Consider the following 25,184-nt stretch of genomic DNA (forward strand, 5'->3'; position numbering starts at 1 on the left):
TTCGCCATTTTGGCGGTTTCAGGTGGTCGCTTGCTCGTTTGCCACCTTATGTTATAAAAAAAAAAACAAAGTGATTATAATTTACACCAGTACTCGGTATTATTTGGCACGCCGGGTACATGAGTTTTGTACTGTCTGACGTAACACGTGCTTTTATTCTATACTTATTTTGCACAAACTGTTGCCAACTTTATATGACGAAATTGTATATTATTACTCTTCTAAAGAGTTAATATTTGATATAGAAGCCCAGCTGTGTCAATTAGTATAACATTGACGTTCTACACTTGTATTATACTCGTATTTAACCGTAGAATTACATTGTACTGAAACTTTTAATCATACATACTGCTATGTCTTACATTCCCTTTGATAATACAAAGACTACAGTGTTAGTAAAAAAATCATTGCCGTTGAAAACCCACTGTAACATCTAAAGGTTACTTGCCGGTTGCCACGTACTGAATACACATGGACAAAGCTTTTTACTAGTTTTTGTCCACGAATCCTGTCCGGAATTAAAAATAAACTCAAATAGCCTTCTACACCACACGTTTGACATTATGACTAGAATATTTAGATCTAGAATTTTCTAAAACAGAAAAGAACAATTCTATTTACATAACAGGGTCGCAAGTACAATGGTCCTGAACATTATTTACCAGGATAAACTAGTAATAATTAACTAACGTTTCACGCATTCGTTCATTAACTTATTCCATGTGTGTGACGTTATTTAATTAACATATATACCATGGTTTTATCTAAAGGTTATGAGGTAAAATCCTACATTAATTTGCGTTTCAGAATTCCCATTTCAGAATAAACAGCGAGTAGATGTGTAATTTTTATATAACTCCACTATGTTGAAATTGAATTACGTATGAAGAAGGAAGAAGTAGCAATATTTGAACCGTTCTATCCGCTTTAAACCGGGTTTATGCAAACCTTCACGACATCATTCCACGTAATTTAATCTAACAATAGTAATGCCAGTTATTCTGGAATGTCAAAGACGACAAAAGTAGATAAATCCAACAGCGTTTCTTTATTAAAATATATTAAAATTCTACAAGGACAATACATAAAATTCATAATATATGCCGACTGTAACACTGTTTCCTTAATCCTAAGTTATAAGCAAAATAAAGACTATAAAATGTTAGCTGATTGTCAAGAAGAAAAGGTCGTTGAATTCAACATTTATCATTGCAAGAAACTACACAATGCTGAATGAATTTAGTTATAAACACTGCTTTCCAATGTCTCGTGGACTTCTGCCAACATACAAAAAAGCAAAATGATATTTTAAACATAAGTTTCTGTTCGATTACTGTGTTTCATAGCGAAAGTGTTACTTGTAACGTCTTTGCACAGTGCAATTGTTAAATATCACAAAAATTGATTTTCACGTTCTATTCTAATAAAATTTATTTGTAGGGTTAATTCTTATATTTTAAAAAAGTTTCTCACTCACACAGTTAATACGAAACCATTCAAAGAAACAAAAGTTGTAGTAAATATTCAATATAATCGTTTTCTTTTGTTTTCAAAATACTTCAAAACATATTTTTAATACTTTAAAATATTTTTATTAACATTTGTAATAGTATTTTTTATGAAATTCAATTTTTTATCAATTCATGTTTGCGCTGAAAGTACATAACCTCAAACCGTATCGTACAGGTTGGTAGCGGACATTGAACCTAGAGGTAAAGCGAACTATACAGGTAAAATATCATGTAGGGTATTATTGCTTTAACAGTAAACTTTTTATTTCTTCATAATTACTATTATATATATTGTTATTTATTAGAAATTGAATAGAGCAGGCTCAGGACCGCTCGCGACTGTTGAGTTGAGACACTTCAACTGAGGTCGATGATGAGATATTGTAACACAACGCAAGAGTTTTGGCTTTTAACTATTCATAGACTTTGCCATTGACTGAATAACTTTACTATTTAAATCTCAGTCTTCCTTTAATATTAAAGACATAGTTTTAGTTTTGAATCATTCCTTTTAAAGGACGTAAATTAGATAATCCACTGACTTCATGAAGTTACATAAAGTTTATCAGATGATTACATAAGTAAAACCAAAATTTGTAAATAGATTACGTAGAATTATATAAGAAATCAACCTAGAAACAATTTGCAATTGTATTAAATGTGATATAATAATTCTCGCTGCACGCTTTATAAAATAATGTTCAATACATAGTACTAGTGAAACATGACAGTACGGAAAAAAATATTTTGTGCTAATTTAATATTGATTTAAAAAACAATATAATAAACACTAAGATTTTTTATTATTCCAATAGAGGGAACTCTAGGTACCTATACAAAATCTCTAGGTACCTATAGAATCATACCTAACTCTTTGTATAAAAAGATTTAATCTATGGTAAGTCAGACAACCGACATCCGCTCAAAGACCGTTGGTTTTACAAAAACTGTCAAGGGCAACAGTCGGGGACCCGTAGAATCTTGACCCCGAATCGAAAAGACGAGGCGAGTTCGCAGAATTACCGCACTTAAATGTCAGGTAGTCAGTAGTAATATAAACTAAAATCGCCTGTATGTATGTTAACATAAGGTTATAGTGTCACCTAATGGTAAAATGATAGCTACGAATGGGTTCTATCATTAAGAAACATTATTCTTACCACCTCATTTATAAAGTATAATAAATAAAAAAACCTCGCCTCATATGTCTGCAAATGTATGCGCATGCATTAAATAAAGACTGGTTTGATAAAATTTACAATATAAACCTGATACAATTAATATTATTAAATAATTAATTAGATACGTAAAAAAGACTAAAATTGAAAATGTCTACGTCAAGTAAATGCAAAAGAAATGAAAATATGATAATGTATTCTTTACGGATCACTAACCATTATAATAAAAAAATATAAAAAAATCATTTAAAGTTGGTGACACGCTTAAGATCAACGACCAAAGTGAACGACCCGGTAGCAAAAGGGTTAAAAATCTGATTAGTTCCCCTCCGTTTAGGTTTATCATATCCAAGAGTTTATTTTTATATTCGTAAATTTAATCTTACATTCATAAATTCTACATGTACAAACAAATCGCAGTCTGTTTGTTAGTCATGAATTGTTTACAAGTTTTGTATCTAAATGACACTCAATCGTTTACCATTGGCTGATCGTTAGACTGTGTTTGATCGCCAGCCAAAATGCATATTTTCCAAAACTTAATTATATCCCAGACGGCACTATATGTACTTAGTATGTATAGATATAGTCCGGAGTCTGGGCCAAATGTCTATATTATCTATATTCATTTGTTTTAGCATTTCACCAAATCTAGAACGTTCACTCATGACTGTAAAATAATATAATAAGGGGCATTTATAAAACTATAAGAAACGGATACAATTTATTAAGTGAAAGACAGTGACTATGCTACCTTGCCACACGCGGGCTTCCCACATTAAGCTAACCAGGCTCAAATGGGCTGATCACGTACAGAGGATGAATGAAGTCAGGATGCCTAAATCCCTTATGGCGAGCAACCCTGAAGGTCGTCGAGATCATGGAAGACCAAAATTGAGATGGGTAGACGGTGTAAATCGTGACGCAAAGAATGTTGGCATAATAAATTGGAAATCGATAGCTACTAATAGGCCGAATTGGAAAAAAATTCTTGACCAAGGCCTACAAAGGGCTGTAGAGCTAAGAAAGAAGCAGAAAGTAACTATACTATGTAAGATGATTACTTTCACATCTTAATATGTCCTAGAGATAACCATTTCATGATACTTTTATTTCAACATAAATTTCAACACATCATCTAAATGTCGGAAAATAAATTTAAACTACAATAACAATAAATCATTCCCCACATTCGTACACACATCTTGTAGTTATCGTTTGCACACAAGCAATATTTTCTATAATAATTTTATTACGCAACTTCACTTTCGTTATGAAGCAAACAGTATTCTATAATTGACGTCACTGCAGTGAAACCTTCCAAAGAAATGGGTCAAATATCCACTTTCGCCGAACTTGCGTCAAACATCAATCGATACTTGTGAATAACAAAATTTTCAATGAACCCATTGAACTGGTTTTTATTGAAAATAGCACATTTAGATATAATGTTTTCGAAGCTAATAGTTGCGAAGATCAGAAAATTATTTTGCAATTTGTATTATGAATTCAATAAATTACTTCTTGATACAATTCTTATTAATTTACATATATCGGAAATTTTTGTTTAACTGAACCAATTATACGTTTAAATAAATGAGGCATTTCCTTCAATACACCGCATAAACATTGTCTTCTAAGCGGAATGCGTATGTACTTATAGTTGATTTTAATCGAGAAGGTATGTGCGACTGTTTCTATGCATTTATTATCAATATATTCGGATTTCTAGATTATAAGAGCAGATGATTCCACCTCAACGGGCTTTGTAGGTCACCTCAATTCTCATGCGGTTATTATTAAAGGTAACTGGATACTGCGACCCACATTTGTTTCGAGGAACGTAATGAGGTGTCTTTATTTTGTTTAATACTGCTTTCACATCTTAATCCCCTTTGTTCAACTTTATTCTGTCTGGAGTAACTTTTAATGCAGTGTTTCGTTGGATAAGTATTGGAAAATCCAATCTATTATATAATTTAGATTACTGGTTTGAAATAACAACATGTGAACACAAAAGTCACCAGGACTTGCTTGTATCAGCCGTTTCAATTATCTTCATAAATTTTAGACTAAATTGTCTCAAGACGTCAGAACGTCATTTAACCCTGAAGCAGGAAGTGGAAAAAACTATTTCTATAACGTTACTTCATCTATATCGGTATATATTACTAGAATTATAAAAATAGACGAATGATTGTATCTATAAAGTGGGGATAAAATTGTTCACCTGTGTTTCGAACTTTTAGGGCGTGTCCCACCGTAGGCTGATAGAGGCTGCGACGGCTTAAAAATGACGTCATTATCACAAGGGAACAAAATCCGATGTTTCCATCACATGTTTTGCACGTTGGATTATCAGACAATTTACAATTTGGTAGGACAGAACCTTAGTTTTTGCTTTGGTTATTCTAATTCTATCAAGTAAGCCAACAAATAATTCTAGAATACACTACTGATATAAAAATATTTACCATCTCATTCGCCACATTATGTAATACAATTAAAAGTATAAGAACATTTATTTAAATCGGTTGCTACGTTATCATGAAGATAGTCTGTGGCGAGAACGTTCGTTGCTATGTCGACTGTCTGACCTCGAGTTTATACCGGTATCAAATTGAGGGGTACATTGCTAATGTTAAATAAGTTCAAGATTGTCTCATCATTAAACGTTTCATATGTCTGTCTGAGTATAATGCTTGCTTCATTTAACACGAAATATTATATACAGATGCTGTTTATTCTACACTACCTTATCATTTTAATATAAATCGTAAAGATTGCAAAAGATCTTATGTTCTTTGGTAATGAATTTTCATAACCATTCCATAGCTTCACCCTAGATGACCTTTTTAAATCAGACTGTTATAGAGTTAACCGCAAAACGGATATTTAAAGTGTGATCAGAACAAGAACGATTCGATTTAAGAAAACTTTCATGTTAACCCAGTAACAGCAAAAGGATATGACAGAATAACAAAAGTTGTCTCGAGCAATATTTTACGCATAAAAATACTTTACAAATCTCTATAGCAAATACTAAATAAACATAGGTATTTCACTAGCATTGTTGCGACACGGTTACGTAACTTTTACAACCGTTAAAGTCCAATCGTGACCAACTAACGCACTACAGTGCCTATTGTAACGATCACTAGAGAATTCTAGCCCTTTTCCACACAACAATAGATGCGACAATCACTTAACTAGGTAATTACATCTAAAAGTTACACGTGCCGATAATATAATTGAAAAATATCATGAAAAAGAAGAATATAATTGTGTGGTTTCTTCACGCAAAGACCTTGGAGATAAAAATTATTTTTACTGCAGAACCAGATTAAATATAAAATCTTAAAGCTGTTGTAAAATTTATATTTTAGATGGTGAAGAAAAATCACGCATGATTTAACTGCAATATTTAGGTGAAAAGGAAGTAAAATACCCTAAAAGATGAGATTTAGAAGACATGCAAAGTGAAAAAAATCTATAAACATGCAAAAATCAATAATACGCTAATCATTGATTTATTTGTAGCAGTCTGCTAATACTAATGTTTACATTAAAGAAAATAGATTTTAAATACTCTGAAATAATATCATTCTTATCATACTAATATTCTAAATGCGAAAGTTTAGATGGATGGATGGATTGATAGATGGATGTTTGTAAGAGTTTGTAACGTAAAAGACTGAACCGATTTTGATAAAATTTGGTCTGGAAGAACACATAGGCACAGAACACAAAGGGAGTACCTTTTGTTTTTTTTTTAATTACACCAGGACGGAGTCGCGAGCGAAAGTTTACATTATAAAGCTAACAATAGATACAAAAGTAGTTGTTTATTAAAATGTAGACATAGATATGCAAGAAGCGTCTTTGAGAAACGATTTCAATTCAATGCATTGAGGTTAAATAAATGCGTTAGAGCTATACCATGGTGACCTGATTCACAATGCACGTCACTATCGGAAACCTTGAGCAAATAACATTTGAAATGGGCCGTAGAACCATTTTATAACTAGTACGGTCCACAACGATAAAGCTATACTGAACGTTGCACTAAATTTATTCTGATAATGTTTTACTTCAAAGCGTTTCACAATAACCATGCTATTAATGTTTTATTAACCAATGATTTCCCGTTAAATAGTATCGAAGTAAATGTGAAACTATTAACTTGGTACGGTTTCGCACGAGTACACACGAACAACGAAAGTTAGAATATAATTTACATATATACAAATAGAGAAAAGGAATCGCGAACAATTTAGGTTAAGAAAAATAATTCCGATTTATAAAATATCTTTGGATTATATAAGTTACTGATATTTAAAAATATAATGTAAATATATCGTCATCTTTCATTTATAACTGGACACGAAATTAATTGAATTGTTCTCAATTCAAATTGTTCCAAATTTAAATCTCACCCTGAACTTGAACCAACGATGTGTTTTATTTGATTCCTTGATTACATTAAAAAGTTAGACCTACTGTAAAAAAAAGTCCATGCCACTGAGGGAATTTAGAGATTTCAAATGTTCTACAATTGAATAAAATATCATGGAAGTAGAATTTGTGTCCGCAGATTGAATCTTATATTAACAATTTTACCAACGAGAAGTTTCCAGAACGTCTGCTATAACTGTGACGTTTACAGGAATATCTTTTTTTGATGCTTCATATGACGCAGTTGTCTCTTTTCGATTTGATTACAATGGATGAGACAACAATAACTGTTGATTTAATTGGTCAGCGCGGGCAATGAATGATGTAAATGACGTAGGTGGACTTAAATTATTTCGAGTATCAAACAGTCTGGCGAATTTTAGATGTCCGAAGATTTGTATCAATCGTAAAACTGCTGTCTAAAATTGTGAAATGCTCGACATAAATAACATTGAACGACATTCCAAGAAATAACCAACACAAGAAACGAATTTCCTCATCCTCATATTTTCCTTTCTATTTTTATGTTTATATTTCTGGGTTCAAATGTGACAAAATATACTATTATAATATATTATTATACGAGTATTTAAAATACTTTTAAAATAATTTTGTTTAAATTTCCTACCATGTATATAATAAAATATATTTAACGTATCAAAGTTTTAGCAACTCTATTTAATAGTAAAATAATTTGATATCCATAACTAAATCACCTTGAAACAACCCGATACTAAACTGATCTTGTTTACGGAAGATACTAAACAAGGAAGAGCAATCAGTCTTCTAATTTTAAACTTCCTTCAAAATTTATTACAATAACTAACTAACTAAAATATAAACCTTATGTACAATAATTACTATTATTTACATGATTTTCATAAGGAGGGGTAAAACAAGCGGAGGCAACACCGAGATGATCAACGACGCTGCACCCAAAGATTATCCGCAATACCAAAAGAACTATAGATGCGTTGCCGATTTTAAGGCAAAAGTATGTTCTCTTCTTAAAGTACCTTAAGTTTGTAAGCCTATGTTCTATGTTCTCGCTTATGTTCTATTTTTATCACTTCGTCGATTCTAAAAACCTTTAACTGCTGTATTTGTATTTGAAGATCGATTAATATTTGCAAAATCATTTTTCACGTTTACTAAACGCTTATTTAATGTGACATATCTAGTCAGTGTGCATGCGTCATATCGTTTGCTATTAAATATAATAACGTTTCTTTGAAGTCAAAATGTAATTCGCAATTGCCCTAGTTGTAGGGGTCAACATCTTCAAACTGTTTCAAGTGTTTACATTTACGTTACACGGAATCATGACAATATTGTGCGCAGAAAGATGTTCCCATTATCGTTTTCAAGACCTGGAAACACTTGCATCCGTCTGTTTGATACGGCACATTTATAAAACTGTAGACTGCGCGTCTGCTCTCCGTTTATTTACGTGTACACAAACATTTGAACACTTTGATTTATATTACAAGCCAATGTTTATATATAACAACAACCTTAAAACATTTTGCTTCCACGTTTCTAAATTGTTTACTAATACAAAATTCAATGGTACATAATATTTTACTAATATCACTAATCAACTCTAGCGATATCTCTGTGTATGTGTAGAGATTCTCATTCCTAATAGATCTGTTTCAATGCCTGTAAATAAAATTTTGGCACTTTATAACATTGTAAAATTCAACATAGGAAACCATAGATAAAACCCTAACTGCCCCAAAAAACCATCATTTACTTACCACATTTTTTATCCCTCGATCTATTTAAATGTTACATTAAGCAACATACACACATTTAGTTCATTAAATAATAAAATGTAAGAAAAATAAGTTAAAGAAATTAATAATGCTTAAACTTCGTGTGTAGAATATCAAATGACTGCTACAGACCCATTAAAAATCAATAAAACTAGCAGAAACCGATTCTAGGAAGATCAACACTAAAAGTAATGTAAAAATTAATCGTAAATAATTGATCAATCATAACATCTTTTAAATACAATTAGTAAGACTTGAAATTGTTCTCGTGCATTTAATCGATAATGTGAGTTCTTCGTATCGATGCAACCAGATAAATCGAAAATCAATATCGATTTCCAAATATAAATCCAAGTTGAGCACGTACGAATCGAATTTTGTTGCGTTGATCCGCAAAGTTCAATAACCCGATATAAAACGATACTCCTGTTAATTTTGTCATCACCTCACTAACGGATTTAGATCAGACGACTTCGCCGCGTTTTCTTTTAGTCCTCAAAGTTCTTATTATTCATTAAAAAGCATTTATTTCCTTTTATTTACGCTCCTAAATCGTTTTACCATCTTTTATAGCAGTCACGAATCTTTAAAGCAAACAAAAGATTTACCAATCATATACCGAAAATTACCTGATTCGAAAATGATTACTGACAATTTTAAGATCACTTTTGTCATGTCACATGTCATTTTGCAATATTTTATAAGTGTATACCTACGTATGTATTAAATTGTGCAATATTTCTCTATAGGATTACCGCTGCATTATTATTTGAATCTAAAAACATTGGATATCACACAAAAATATTGACCTCCTTGCATAAAACGTACCTACAAAATATTGTGAAACTTACACCTTTAGGCATATTTCATAAGGTGGTGACTATACTTGCAATATTTTACTATAGGCAAAACATTCGTCTTAAAACTGGACTTCAAAAGTTTTAATAATCATATCTTTGCTTTTGTTTACCATTAAAATTTAACAACTTTGAGGTCAATGGCCTATAAATCGCACATTAGTGCAATTAACATTAGTTTTGAGATGACATTAACAGATTGTAAAATTCTTAAATGTCAAAACATGGCGCCAAAAAACGAATACATGTCAAAGTCATACCAGCATCTGGTGATATAATTACGTTGCCGTGAGACCGATTCGTTTTACGCACGAACTGTTATACAATAATTAGCGACGGTAATAACTCACGCTAGCCATTTAGTTGGGTGTATAACTATAATAAATAGCGAGGAGTTACGGCCTAAATGTCACCATTGACGTCAGAGGGGAGTAGCGTCGCTAAATATAAAACAACCACCGACACAAACTGAGGTGGAAGGGCAAAGCGTTCGCTTTGTTTTATTAATAACCTTTCGTGACATCGTAAAAGCTGAAACAATTACTGAAATATCTTCTTCCTTTCAGCATTTATTTAATTGAAGGCATTTGATATTAATTTGAATTAGCACGAAAGAAGAGTTTGTTACTGCAATTTTTTAATTTAGTAACTGTAATTTAGGTACAAAAAGAGAAGCGAAACCAATGTTGTTAACTTTAAAGTTTAACTTTAGTAGTCATTTGCCATAATAAAGTTCTATTGAGTCTGTTAATTTATGTATTTCCACACGCCAATTAGTTTATGTTTCATTCCCTTTTTATCTAATTATCCACTAATCTTTTTTTCCTGCACCCAAACCAGGAAGCAAAATCATATATGCGTTAACATTGCGGCCAAAATGATTAATCTTGGCTGCGTGTTCTGATGTCGTAATACTCGACATGTTTAGACCGCATCCTGATGCACTCTAAAAAAGAATCATCCCAATATAACAACTGGCAATCGAATTTGTAGGGCACTGCTGACGTCATAGTCGACCCGCTCTGAATGCAGGGCCCTTCAGATTACACGTGTGGCCCATTTACACTTTACTGATTCTATTACAGAAAATCGTAGACAGATTGATGCCAGCTAGAAGTGGTATGGTATACAACCACGTGTCTCGTGGTTAACATATCGAGTTATATGACATACACAACAAAGTTGCTTTTATGAACTATAAAAACGTTTTGAATTGCTTGTCAATGTAACATTTCCCGGGACAGAATCGACTACTATTGTTTATATGGAAATAGTCGCGGCCCGCGAATAACTAGTCTAAAATTTATGATCTGCAGATCAGCTTACAGTTCACAAGTGTGAAGCTAATTAGTGAATGGGCTCGCAGCTCAGATCAATTTTGTATCTGCGCATTTCGAGTCACCAGACAGCTCACGTTATAAGCCATCGTGGTGATCCGTGAGCTACTAATACAGAAGTTGAGCCACAGCATAACGATTTAATTTTGAGATTTTTACTTTTAAAATGGTTCAGAGCTGATTTACACATGTGTAAAACAAGCAACGGAAATCGTGTCTCGAGCATTTGTTTTCTCTTTAACACTATGGTATAATGGAAATGATTCGAATAACGTCATCGGAAACTTTTACAAACGCCTTTACTACATAGTTGAGTTGATTTAAAAACGAGAACTACTTTCGAAATAACCGATACGTAAGCTATAAAATGTTTTATGATCGAATAAAATCAAAGGTGTTGATACTATTTATTTAAAAGATCAGACAGTAGTAAAGTGGAAAATGTTTTATTGGATATTTTAGTATTCGTGTTATTAGGTATTTAGATAAAGATATTTCTGCGTAGTATTTTCTGACCGATTTCTTTTGTAGATTTTATCCTTATCATCGATTGCGTTAGATTAAGGGGAATTTCAATCAAGTACCAAAACAATCTCATAAAATGTTTGTGATTTTATAAAAAAATATTTTTTTTTAATAAATAACGAAATCCTCTTTTTAATATGTTATTATTGTAACCTAATTTAATTGTTTTAATTCTAAGAATAATTTGAGTACTTTGCTAACTCGATTTTCAGATAATTTCACCTCATAAATAATGAATTTATGTCGAACCGAACGTTTTACAGAATCCCTTTGATCTTTAACGAAATAAAAGAAATTTCAAAGGTCCATTGTGTTATGTTTTCATTTGCATGAAACGTTTACATTTGTAAAACGAACTTTGATGTTGATTTTATCGTTTTTAACTGGCCAGTACTTTTAATTTCTGTTTATACCAAATCTCATATCTTCTTTGTCTATAAAAACTGCCATCAAGCTACAGTTTTGCGTTATAAACGAGGTTTAGGCTAAGCGCCATCTGCGCTCGGCCACCTCAAGCCCGGTGAATCTGTAAATGCCTCTTCAAGGCAAACAGTGGCAAACATTCAGCCACAAAAAAAAAAACAGTTTTACGTATTGTGGACGATCGCTACGCATTAGTATCGCAAGCTGTGTACCGTTTAAAGCATGTTGTACACTATAAAATAATATAGCATCGTAATATCTTTAGTCTGCCAAATTATATTGCAACATTGATTATATCTTCTCTAAAGTTTCCTGGCTAAATTAATTACTATAATTTGAATTGTTATATTATTAGGATAAACTAAGTGACTAGGAAAACGTTGCGATATATTTTCCCACAAAGGAATGATAAAAAAGAAAATAATTGGGACGACGTTTTAAACTAAGATTTTTTCTCAAATTTCAATTTTAATTCATATGTTAAATGTAAAAATATTTAAAATCGCTTTAAAGACTTCAGTGGACGACAGCATTAGTGTTAACTATTTGATTAAAATTCGCAAACCGAGCTGTCAAACAATTTTAGGCCCACTGTAAACGTTTTAAAGTTATAGTTCCTGAGATATTTTCTCTCAGGTCGATTTTCAACGGGCTGCGAAAATAATGATCGTACCTGTCTTCGCAAATCAAATGCTTCGTAGAAATACGTGCCTGGGTTATGTCTGAGCCATTGCTCGTAGAATAGCTTTGAAACGATTTATTTCTAGAAACGTTTAGAAAGGAATCTTGGATTTTTACTTTTGAATTACTGACTCCGCATGTTGTCTAAACTATCGCACAACTGTTATGCGATTGTCGATTGTTTCGTGGCGAATTCAACTGTTTAGTTGTACACCAAAAAAAGGAGTAGTGGCGCACCTCCTTCTAAGCTCATAGGAATCAAAGTCCGACTAAACAGTTGTGCGAAAGTTTAGTCAAAGGTGCGCGCGGTCTTAAGTTAACGGAATTGATGTGTGGGATACACTATTTGAACGGTACACTGATTTTCTATCAAGCAGTATCTGAATTTGGAATTATAGTAATTTACTAAGTCTAATGTTCTGTAAAAATATAACATAGAAAGAATCTAAGGAAATGTTTATTTTTGTGCGCACTATTTGAAAACATTTAAAAGCAATAGTTACTGCCATAAACTTTTAAGAATTAAAAAAAAAACTTTCTAAATTTAGTTTATTAATAGTCTTTAGACTACACTGGTTATATCATAAATAGAATAAGATGCAATATTTTCCTCATACATAAAAAATGTTATTCCAAACAATTCTTTAAAATTTATTTCACACCTGAAAATAATTTAACCGGAAAAATCTTTAAAAACACCACAATGTAATGAAATTGTTTTGGATACACGAAAACATCGATACTAGGAATAGTATTGATAGGTAACTAAAATATCTGCACATGCAATAAGATAGCGGGAATACCCTGAAAACATTTCAGCTAAAAAAATTGAAAACATCTATAAATAATTTAAGGTAAATAATGAAAAAAAACCGGTATCATCGATAATATTATCAGATTGACACAAAAATAGCAAGGACGTGTTCTACTAACTAAACCTATGGAAAAGTACAAATAAGTTTTGATACAAAATCATTTATAAAAAAACATTACAATGTCATACTTCATACTAACATTATATTATTCTCATACTAATAAAATAAATGCGAAAGTTTAGATGCATGGATGGATAGATGGATGGATGTTTGTTAGAGTTTGTAGTCTAAACAGCTAAACGGATTTCGATGTAATTTGGTATAGATGTAGAGGACAGTCTGGAATAACATATAGGGTACTCACTTTGTTTTTATTCCACACAGGCGAAGCCGCGGGAGAAAGCTAGTACATGATAATTTTAAGTATAGACATAACGGAAAACTAGTATTTACCTCTGGTAATTTAAAAAAATATCTTTTCCTTCAAACAATTTTATTTTTGAATAGTTTAAACCAGGATCTAAGTATTCTTGTAACTAATGCAACTGTAAATACATTAAACTCAAGTATCCAACGAGAACTTGCTATAAGAAATTAGCTCATAAAGACCTGATTTTAACGCATATCAATCTATATAAACAACAATTAACTACGAAGGTCCATTATTGCGTCACGCATTCGCCAGACGAGACAGCTCTGGGTCAACGCTTGGTTAATACGATCGAAATAAACTTTCATCTGATCGTGTGTCAATCCCTAAACCTCGGTTGTCACAAACATTCTAAACGGTTATAAATTCAATTTTACATGAATAGTGTTTTAGATGTAATACGAAAATTATTAATTTGTTTTATTGCTCTCGGAATCTACAGTCTTGCTTTTCATTAGTTTCGATGTTATCTCAATTAAAATTCTTGAATAAAATTTTTATAAGGATCCGTGTTTTTAGGACTATTTTATATTGATTTATGTCTTTACTTATGATAATTGAATTTACATTATATGCTTTGGCTATACAGAGTGTGTTAAAAATCTAACTAATATGATAAATGCAAAAATTTAGATGGATGGATGGATGTTTGTTAGAGTTTAGCACAGATGTAAAACATAAACTGGAAGAACACATAGGCTACTTACCTTTGTTTATTATATTCACGCGGAGGGAGTCGCGGGCGAAAGCTAGTATAACAATAAAGATATCCATATAATGCCATCAAGGAATAAATCAAGATAATTTAGTATTGGTGCTATACAAATATCATTAACTTATTCGAATCTCACATTAAATAATTAATCGAGCCATTAGTTCCTGTTCGGTTAAGACATTCATCTTAGAAAATTGAGTATATTTGGATTTGTATTCGATGTTCGCTGATTTAGAACGTGACTCTTAATCTATTAGAAATGGGTGCAGCTGTTTTCTGGAAATTTCACTAAATTCTGTCTATGTTATACAGATTCCATACATCATTAGGTGCCCAATTATAAGCCAATAACCTATTTAGCTACAGAGTGAGAATGCTCGTAAATTTTACCTCGTCATAACATTACTGACGTAAGCAAAGGAACATCACTAACAGATTCAAATTTACTGATAAATGCTGTATATAGTACTTACTACCAAAAGTCTGATCGATTTTTCTTATTATCTTCTGTGATTAATCTAAAATAAAAAAAAGTCCGAGAACCACAAGTAAAAAAATGTTAAATTATATTGTATGTAGTCAGGTGATCGATATCACTTAAGTATGAAAAACATGAGGCTTAAAATATTCAAGTGAGGTCAAGTTCAATGCTGTCGTCCCGTCCTTCGTTTCTCAATACTAATACACGTATCGGTAGTAACAACGTCGCGCTGTGATGTCGGACCGTGCCAAGGTTTGCTGGCTAGGGTGACCACAATTGAAACAAGAAATCTAACTTTCCAAAGGATGTTGAACCAAAAATGGTGGTGGTGATGCATGAAAATGTGTATGAGAATTTATTACTTAGGTAGATATGAAGGGTTACTTAGTTGCTAAATCATGTTGAAATTGAAAAAAATATTCTACATTAATAGTTTTAAATTAAAAATACCTAATACATATCTGCTCTTCTTGAGAGTTCAAATTTTAGATAAAATAGTTTCTTAACGATAAATTAAAATTTATAATTGTAAAGTTCGATGGAAACCATGTCCATATTTCAAAGTAACGTGTTTTCTGCTCTCGTCACCTCTTAAGACATTCTCAAGACGTCAAATCAATTTTACCATGTAACATTTAATTCCAAGATAAAAATGAATCAATAAAAATTGCTTAAAACTTGTTATTCAAATATAATTATTGTCAAATATGCCAGTCCCTAGAATAAAACAGGTTCGTATGGAAAACCTAGTGACGATCAAGGTCTCAAATACAACTGATCGTGTCGTAGCCATCAAGTGGTATTATCGATTAGTATGAAGAAGAAATATATTCTAGTATCGGCCGAGTTGAATATCTAATGAGACACGTGATACAATCACGTTTCTGCGTAATATTGGAGACTTCTTGTGTACTTGTTATGCAATGACAAAGACTTCAGTCTTATATCTTACGTCTGACTTCAGTCTTGTCATACAATAGAAAAACATTATCTCTTTGTCTCAGGATCCTTAAGAAACTAACAGCAAAAACAAGTAAACTTAGATTTTAGGATATTACAATATATTGGTCTTGTATGTGCATATAATTTATAACAAATCGTATTGATTTTTTTTTTATTAACGTTTCTACAATTAGTTTCTTGTATGAATAATTCTTAACTATTTCCATGTGTATTGATTCTGAATACCACACGTGCCTCAAGTTATAATAATTGCTTATTACAGTGAATACTAAAGTACAGCAAATGCGATTTATTACGGTAGGATTTAATCAAAATTTAAATAGATTTTATCAGGAGTTTAGTTGCCATGGTACTTTTTAAAATATGCATGACTTAACCAAGTCTATATAAACAATAAACAAAAATGACGCATATACAACTAACTTTAACTTCAGTTCTCTCTTAAAAACGTGCTATACATAATGCCTTTGCTAAGTTTCAGGCCCTCATGAAAAAATCTAATTTTTGTTGCAATGGGGATGTTTCCTAATTTTTGGAATAGCCTTTATTTTGTAGATAAACCATGTATGAACACGAAAAAAAATAGTATAAAATATAATACTCATTATTTCAATAAAAAAACACGTAAATAAAAACAACTCTTTCATTTCCCCCCAAAACGTCCCATGACGTCACTTCTTTGCATACGAACCTCGCGTCACGGCCTGTCACTGTCAATTTGAAAGAACCATTGATTGATAATACTCGTAAATCTTTGTTGTCTAAAGTTGTTTTTAGTAATGGAGATAAAAATGAAAAAACCAAAATGAACAGGTGATACTTTTAACGTATTAATTACACTTGTTGCTTCTCGTGGAAGATTATGTTTGTGTGTAAACAGTGACTGCGTCCTACACCAGTGTGACCAGGTATAAATTAAATTGTACTATAAGCTACTCTTATGAATTTTGATATATTTTTCTTTTGTAATATTCATAAAATGTTTTGCTCATAATTTATGTCGTAATTATAAAAACACTCAATAATGGAGTCCTCATAATATAAAACACGCAAACTCAATTATTACAATCATTTAGAAAAAATATAACTACAAAATGCACTGACATTCACTGAAGTTGGTCACACTGCCATGTTATATGCAAGAAAGTGACGTCATTGGTGTTTGAGATCGAGTAATGGAGGGTAAAAAATATTGCAGCGTTTTTAATTTATATTTAATTTGAGACAAACATTCAAGGTCTCTAAATGTTATTATAGGTTATAAAATGCTGTCTTTAAAATATTAAACATAACTTTATTTGGATTTGTAACATTAGGAAACATCCCCATTACTGGATCATCAAACAAATCTGTAAGTATCTAGCTATCAATTTGAGTAAGAATTGTTTGTTTATAGGATGCCTTGACTTTAGCAATTGGATCTAGGATGACTGGATTTGAAGTTTACCCATCTCTCGCTATATACAATCAATTGTATAATATTTTTTGCATTATGCATACAAAAAATTTGGATTCGTCAACATCACACGCGTACGTCACTATCATGTTTCGCTACGACGCAATGCGCCATCATTTTGAAATTAATGCGCAAATTACGCGGGAAAACTTCCGAAAATAGTAATTGAACACTTGTGACGACGGAATAAGAGTCGTTTTTATATAGTGTAGTAGCGTAACGTCATTGAACGCCTTATAGTCTTGTACACAAAAATAGGTTTAACATTTCAATTCATATAAAATAGTTCAATAGCCTACATAAAATCTTGATACAGTCAAAATAAATATTTAATTATGCTTCAGATAAATTTATCTGTATCATATGTATCTCATCAGAGATTCTCAAAATTACACACAACAGATTTGATATTTGGTCTTGAACTACTTACATAGTGCTATACAGGCTACCCAACAATTGTAATGTCAAAATTAACAATAAATGAAATGATATACCGTTTTTAACTAACGGTTCACGCGGCAGCTGTTAAATTTCGTATTGAAAGTATTTTTAATCATGTAACATATCTTTTTTTTACAAAACCATATGGTAACCCCAACTTATGACATTGTGAAATGAAATCAGTCACCCACGCTCCAATCACTACGTCACAAGATTTTTTTAACCGATCTATTTTAAACTAGCGATCGAAATTTGATCGGCGTCAACGGTCTTTTAATACGAGTGTTACCAGATTACAATTACCATATTATTTGAGCAATATAGCCCAAGAATTCTATTTCTAATTTTAAGTCCAATGTTATACCAATCTAAGATATATTTTTGATTTATTTTAATGAATAGTATAGACTTTTAAATCCGGCCTGCAAAGTGAAGGCTAGACAAGCGTTCGATTAAAATTATTACGATTTTAACATTCTTATTCCGTCGGCATTGGCCCATATTTATTGAACGTTTATCTGCATAGTATGAAATACAAGGTCTACTATATATTACCCTTTACCACTTACTAAGTAAGGTTCAAAGGAAATCGACAAAACTTCGTTAAAAGAATCCGTGTTTAAGAATTTAAATCCAACGCTCAGACACAACGCAGTTTTTAATAAAAGTTACACTAACGCCATCTAGTTACGTATCCCCAAACGTTAAGTCAGCGATAGTTATTATAAGTGAAAATTGACACTCGTATAGCTCAGTCTACTTCTTGTTAAGTTCTAGAAATTTTAGCATCAATTATATGGATAACAGATATCATATTCCTTTTAGTTTATGATAAACTAGTCTTTAATTCCGTATCTTAATATATCAAACCAGTTTCAAGAAAGTTATAATCCAATCTTAATTTTCCTGTTCATAATTTTATGTTATTACACTTAAGAACTAGAGTTCTTGGACTTGTTATCTATTTGCAAGATTGGATTCAAGTCTAGGAAATTTCAATCCTTAATTATATTTTTATTCTAATCGTTTCAAGGGTTGTGTTAGGTTTTGTCTATTGACTGAACGGTTGTTAAGGAGGTCCATCCAACCATCACCATCTGGGTGTGTGATGAAGATTAACATGTGCCCATGCCCCAGTGAACGGTGAAGTCGAGGGAACCAGAGGGGGTTTAGTGGGTAGGCTAGACGTTTCTTCCCTCTTGGGCAGGGATGTGGAGAGAGTCCCACATACCCTGTGTGTCTTTCCACACATTCCCCCTCTTAACAAAAAAGGTTTGTCTATTGAAAAGAATTATTTTACTTTAATTCTAAATTTTACATACCACGAGATCTGAAATTTGATACGTTATTACTAATTTTCAAAGAACGCTTGATACGAAACAAATATTTCTTGAAATAGAAAATTCTAAACCGTTGGTAAAACAATGGAATTGATTGATAGATACATATTACCAACGTTAATGTTTCCGTTGGATTATGACGTCGGTTCTTTTAAGAAAAACGTTATCTATGCCAGTTTCACAATAGTGAAGATAAAATGGTTTGCTGGCATAACTAAATGTTCAATACATAGAACAAAAACCATATTGGTCACGAAACTTAAATGCTTATTTTACTTTAAATAAATTTGTAATACATTTAGCGTTTCCACAAAAGAACTACACGAGTTTCATGTCATGGTATTACTGGCGATTGGATTCAAAACATTTCCATGTTTAGTGGAAGTTTTTCTATAATGAAATTTGTTCTTCAAAGAAGCCGTGAACTGTCGTTTCAAGTTATTGCTTTGTGTTTTCCACGCAGATATTGTTTCTATGACGTCATAAATCAATTACTAAAAACTGTAAATTAAAATTGCCTCAAAACAACAAGATTATCAGTGTACTATCCTAAAATTATTAAAATACTAGTTTTTGAGTCCGTCCCCGTGGAAGAAAAAACATAAGTCGTAGTCTATGTTTTCTTCCAGACTATCCTCTACATCTATACCAAATTTCATCGAAATCCGTTCAGCCGTTTAGGCTACAAGCTAGCATTAGTAAGATTAGTTGGCTAGGTGTATCTACAATCTGTAATTACAGTAACGGGTGAAAACGGAGTATGCTAAATTTCTTCTTAAATTTACATAGCATCATTTTTTTAATGATCGTTACAGTGTCACTGAAAAGTGAAATAGAACATGTGATAGAAAATCTAAACAGTGCCGTCCTTTAAGATAAGATATAAACGTTGACTTAGTGCCTTATTTTAAGGTTACATATACGAACACTAATTAAAATAAACTATATGTGCATACTTTAATTGCAAAAAATATAGATTCATGCTTTAACATTTGTAAAATAATGTTTTGTTTTGATTCCGTATTAATTTGTTTACAAGCATAATATAAAATAATCACGCAAGTAATAGACTTGTATAAGGCTAGATAATAATGAATGAAAAGTCCAGTTATATGAATAAACCGATACAAACATATTGTATCTCAATAGCTTTATCTTTATTTTATAATCGTATTCTAATAAGTACTTTTCCATAGAATATTCCAAAACAAATTGAGGGGAATTACAGTATCAACGGCCTTATACTGAAACGATACTTAAATATGTAATAGCGTCTTAAATGATTAGGCCACATTTTAACTCAAAATTCCATTAAAATTTTGACGTCTGTCATCTTAGCGGCGCTCACGAAGTGTTTAAAATTCGTTTCAGTGTTTGACTATAAAGTTATCAATTGATAAAAAACAAAACACAGTCTTAACATAGAAACTTTGTAGATAATGTAGTTAATCTTTATCTAGTGATGTAATAAATTTATTCGATAAACATTCTTCAATGCCGCACCGCGAGGTTACTGCGCACATTTCGCCCGATCTTTTTTCGCCTTACACAAATAATCCAGTTGATTTTAATTGTTACCCATCACAGAGTATTTTACTTACAGAGACTTTATATTCTTCAACAATTAATCTTAACAATCGTATTAATTGCAATGTAATTTATCGTATATTGCGCAATTTAACAATTGCAATGTTATGTCTGACAACATAACATATTGATTGTGTAACACGTGTAATTAATGTTTGTTCCTGGTTTCATTGCGCTGGTTAATATACAAAATGTTCACTGAATCACACATGAAGGTGACTGCATAATACAAATACTAAAACATATTAAAATTAATTTTTACTTTAATTATTCCTTCTATATAAAACAATATTTTATAGTGTATAAACAAAACCAAAAACAACGGTAAAAAATAAATTTGCAACGTAATTACTCTATGTTCAATTTAACACTCTCTGGACAGCTTCAATCCGCCAAAACAACGTACTACGTCTCAGAAAAACAAAAATAGTCTCCACAAACAAAACAAGATTGCGCCTTCGCAGAAATGATTGCAATAAGACTTGAAAACAATCAAATGATAATGGGTTTACCATATTTTTAACGTACGCATTAAAATTTTGTTACGCCTTTTAATTTCTCTCATTGACGTGGTAATAGTTAAAGCTATTTCTCTCACGTCTCCAAAGTATTTAGGGTTAGGACTAGTGCTTACAGACGTCACATACTTGAATTTTTTAAGATTTTACCTTCAGTTTCGATGTAATAGGTATTAAAAACGACAGTTAACTATATTGATTAAAGATTCTTATCTCCACAAATTGGATTCCACATTTTCCAATTGTATCTAGATCCAGAAGAAGTACATATATATAGAAATTTTATTGGAACTTGTAAAAATAAGAATTATACGCAGTACAAGTAGAACCATCATCATCTTCCTCCTGATCATACTCCCGTATGGTTGGCGCGGCAGCAAACAGGAGGACAAACCTGCACATAAATCTATCATACGTCATCTCAGTCATGTCTTCTTGTTCATGTCACCTTTCACGCAAACCATCTCTTTCTAGGTCTACAGTACAAGTGCAATCGTCTTGATATTTTTTGTTAGTTCCGAATTTACATTTGAGTTTATTTTAATCCTTCTTTGTTGTGTCGGAGTATGATAATCACTTCCATTGTTTTAAATATTAGTAAATAAAGCCGTATTAAATTTGTTGGACGTTTGCCAGATGCTGTTTGTTTCCTGTCCACACATCGAATTGTTAAACCGTTCCTTAAATCAGATGACGGATATTAGGCAATTTATTTTGATAATTAATAAAACAATATTATGACAAATGGCGGCTTAATTTAAAACAAAAAACAGCTAATAAATTACAATGAGAATAAAATGGAAAAAGGATTCCAGGTTCTTAATGAAAGGCTATTTACGCTGTAAAGGGCTAAAGTAATTCAGTGTAACTTTATTGTGAAATTAATTAGATTTTTTTTATAACTGGTTTAAACGAATTTTTTTTTTGGAGAAAATAAGGTGAAGGTTTGGACTTTTATGGTTATAATCCTGAAATTCTGATAGAGTTAAGAATGTGTACATTAGAGGAAGTTTGAAAGTAGCGCCAGTGGTGGAGAAATTAAGAAGCAAAAGGTTAGCGTGGTATGGACATGTTATGCAACGAAACGATGGGGACATAAACCAGAAAGTGTTAAGATTGAATGTGGATGGCTACAAAGGTAGAGGAAGACCGAAGAAAGTATGGATGGATTGTGTGAAAGAGGATATGCTTAAGAAAGGAGTGGATTCAGATATGCCGGCTGATAGAGATGTATGGAAGAGCAGCACATAGCCGACCCTCCGTAAGGGATAAGGGCAAGTGGATGATGATGAATCTTGAAAACAAAAGTGTATTTTATTTGTGTTTGTCTAATTACATATTAGTACGTTGAAAAAATGCAACGATATTTTTATAACACAATATGCAGTTATACTTTTTGTGTGTTCCGTTGTCGCACATTGCGAACAACTACACGGCCAATTACGGTTATAGGCCTTAATTGAAACGCATGCTCGCTGTTCAGCTTCGAAACATACATACTATAGTACTCTGGAATATTTTCTATGCAATTGTGTGACTGGAAATTTCCTTTTGTAATTTATTAGTTACACCCTCCGCGAACATTTTATTTGATAAATGTTCTTGTTATGCAGCCTCACATTACAGATGCAATATTAACGATTCGTTGCGAGTCATTTACAAAGAGACTATTTGTCGAATATTTAAACGCCATTGTCAGTCCTACTAAATTCTTGTAAATCGTCTGATAACAATCCAACGTGTAAATTATGTGATGTAAACATCTGATTTTGTTACTTTATCTGACAGTGCCGTTATTTTTAAGCTACCTGAGCTCTCAGGCAGTGGTGGTACAGACCCTTAAACATGTAACAGCATTTTAAATGATAAGGCCTTAAACTCCAAATTCCATTAAAATTTTGACATCTGTTAGATTGTAAGTGGCGCTTATAAAACGTAGTGTTTATGATTCGTTTCAGTATGCGACCGTATGTTATAAAGAATGATGATTATCAAAATGATGATACATATAGTGCATTAAATGACGAAACCTAGGCTTTTGTAATTTTTATATAGTTAATTTATTTATATTTGTAAGTTGTTGTTTTAAATATTGAAATACTTCGTCATAACAAACTAAACAATTTCGCTATGGTTGTTTATCTCATGGCTAATCAAATGCATGAAATACAAACAATAACAATCCAATGCTCGCGTAGAACATGTCGGAAGCTGTCAATACCTGTCTACGTCAATTATTTATTTCATTGTCGTAATTATATGAATAAAAGATTAGAATGCATTTCTTTAGTGTTAAAGTCACGAGCTATATTATAAATTCTAATATAATATTTAGAAATTAACCAGTTAAAATAAAAAAAAAAATTGTAAATAATAATTGTTAACTAGCCTTCTCCCGTTTCGTGGAATTAAAAAACAAAAGTGAGTAGCCTATGTGTTCTCCCATAATATCTACATCTATGCCATCGAAATTTGTTCTCTAAACTCTAACAAACGTCCATTCATCTATAGTTTAGCAATTATTATATTAGTTTATTAATATAGTTAGTAGTTCAGATCCAACTACAAACTCTCGTATTTAAATGGAATTCTATTTATTGGGCTATCTGCAATTCAATACGTAATAATAAAATAAGATACGTAATGCATATTATTAGGAATAAACATATTTGTATGATAAACATGTTGACGCTGACATTATCGTGTGTTCATAATCTTACTGTTTCATCACTCGATTTAAATTAAGATTAGTGACAAAATATTTATCGCATGTTATTGATGATTTACTTTTGTTTATGGAAATAATCATAAACTGACGTCATGTTTTTAAAATTAAGTAGTAAATTGTAAAATTTTATCGTATCAAATTTCACTCAAGGAAAAAATAATAGAATAGGTAATTTGAATTACATTCATAAAAATGGAATAGCATTTTTGGTAATCATTTTTAATTTATTCGGCGTATAACATTTATTTTATTATCTATATTCGACAATATTTTCCCGACGTTGTCGATAATAACTGAATTTGTTTTTATTTCATCATATTTATGATTATTTGTTAAGATTTAGTAATAATAACTTTATCGATAGATATCGATAATAGGGCTGTGATTATCTTAATAACTGGCCATAGACAATTGACATCATCCTTGATTTTGTCATTATCTTAAAAAAAAAAACAATTTATGACAATTACTTTGTTTTATTGTAATTGCATAATAAATTATTTTTAATACAATTTTCTTTTGTTATTGCTCATGAAGAGAAATTTTAAATGTGATTCATTCAGAATCGGTTAATAGTCGAATATTGAAACGCTATCGGATTGTAGAGTTGCTTACGAATCAAATCCTTTCAGATTCGTTTGAATATTCGGCCTTAATTCCAATGTAATATTATTAGTGAGAAGGTTGACGTTAACTCATTCTACATTCAGATGATTCTGTTTTAAAAAATATGACGTACTTACCGACATGCGATAGCCCGGTGAGATCCGATTCTGAAATAAATAAAAAATAAAAACGTGAGTAAAATAAAAACAAAACAAATTCGCTTGCTCAAAACAAAAAAAAACGAACGTATAATTTAAAAATAAAATAAAAAAAGCATTTAAATTTACTACAACTCTATTTATGGGGTAAAATGTATATTCACTAATGACTATTTTCCTTATAAATATATGATAATTAGT

General features: G+C 31.5%; 1 protein-coding gene across 1 annotated transcript in view; it reads right to left on the reverse strand.

Moving 5' to 3' along the window:
- Window positions 1–25,184, reverse strand: part of LOC106103451 — a 144,602-nt gene that overhangs the window by 38,251 nt on the left and 81,167 nt on the right. Inside the window, exon 3 of the mRNA XM_013283231.1 lies at window positions 24,963–24,992. Within this exon, the coding sequence (XP_013138685.1) occupies window positions 24,963–24,992 (30 nt within the window). The remainder of the gene's footprint in view (window positions 1–24,962; window positions 24,993–25,184) is intronic.

This window comes from Papilio polytes, unplaced genomic scaffold (assembly GCF_000836215.1).
Source record: "Papilio polytes unplaced genomic scaffold, Ppol_1.0 DF823731.1, whole genome shotgun sequence".
NCBI classification, from domain to species: Eukaryota; Metazoa; Arthropoda; class Insecta; order Lepidoptera; family Papilionidae; genus Papilio; species Papilio polytes.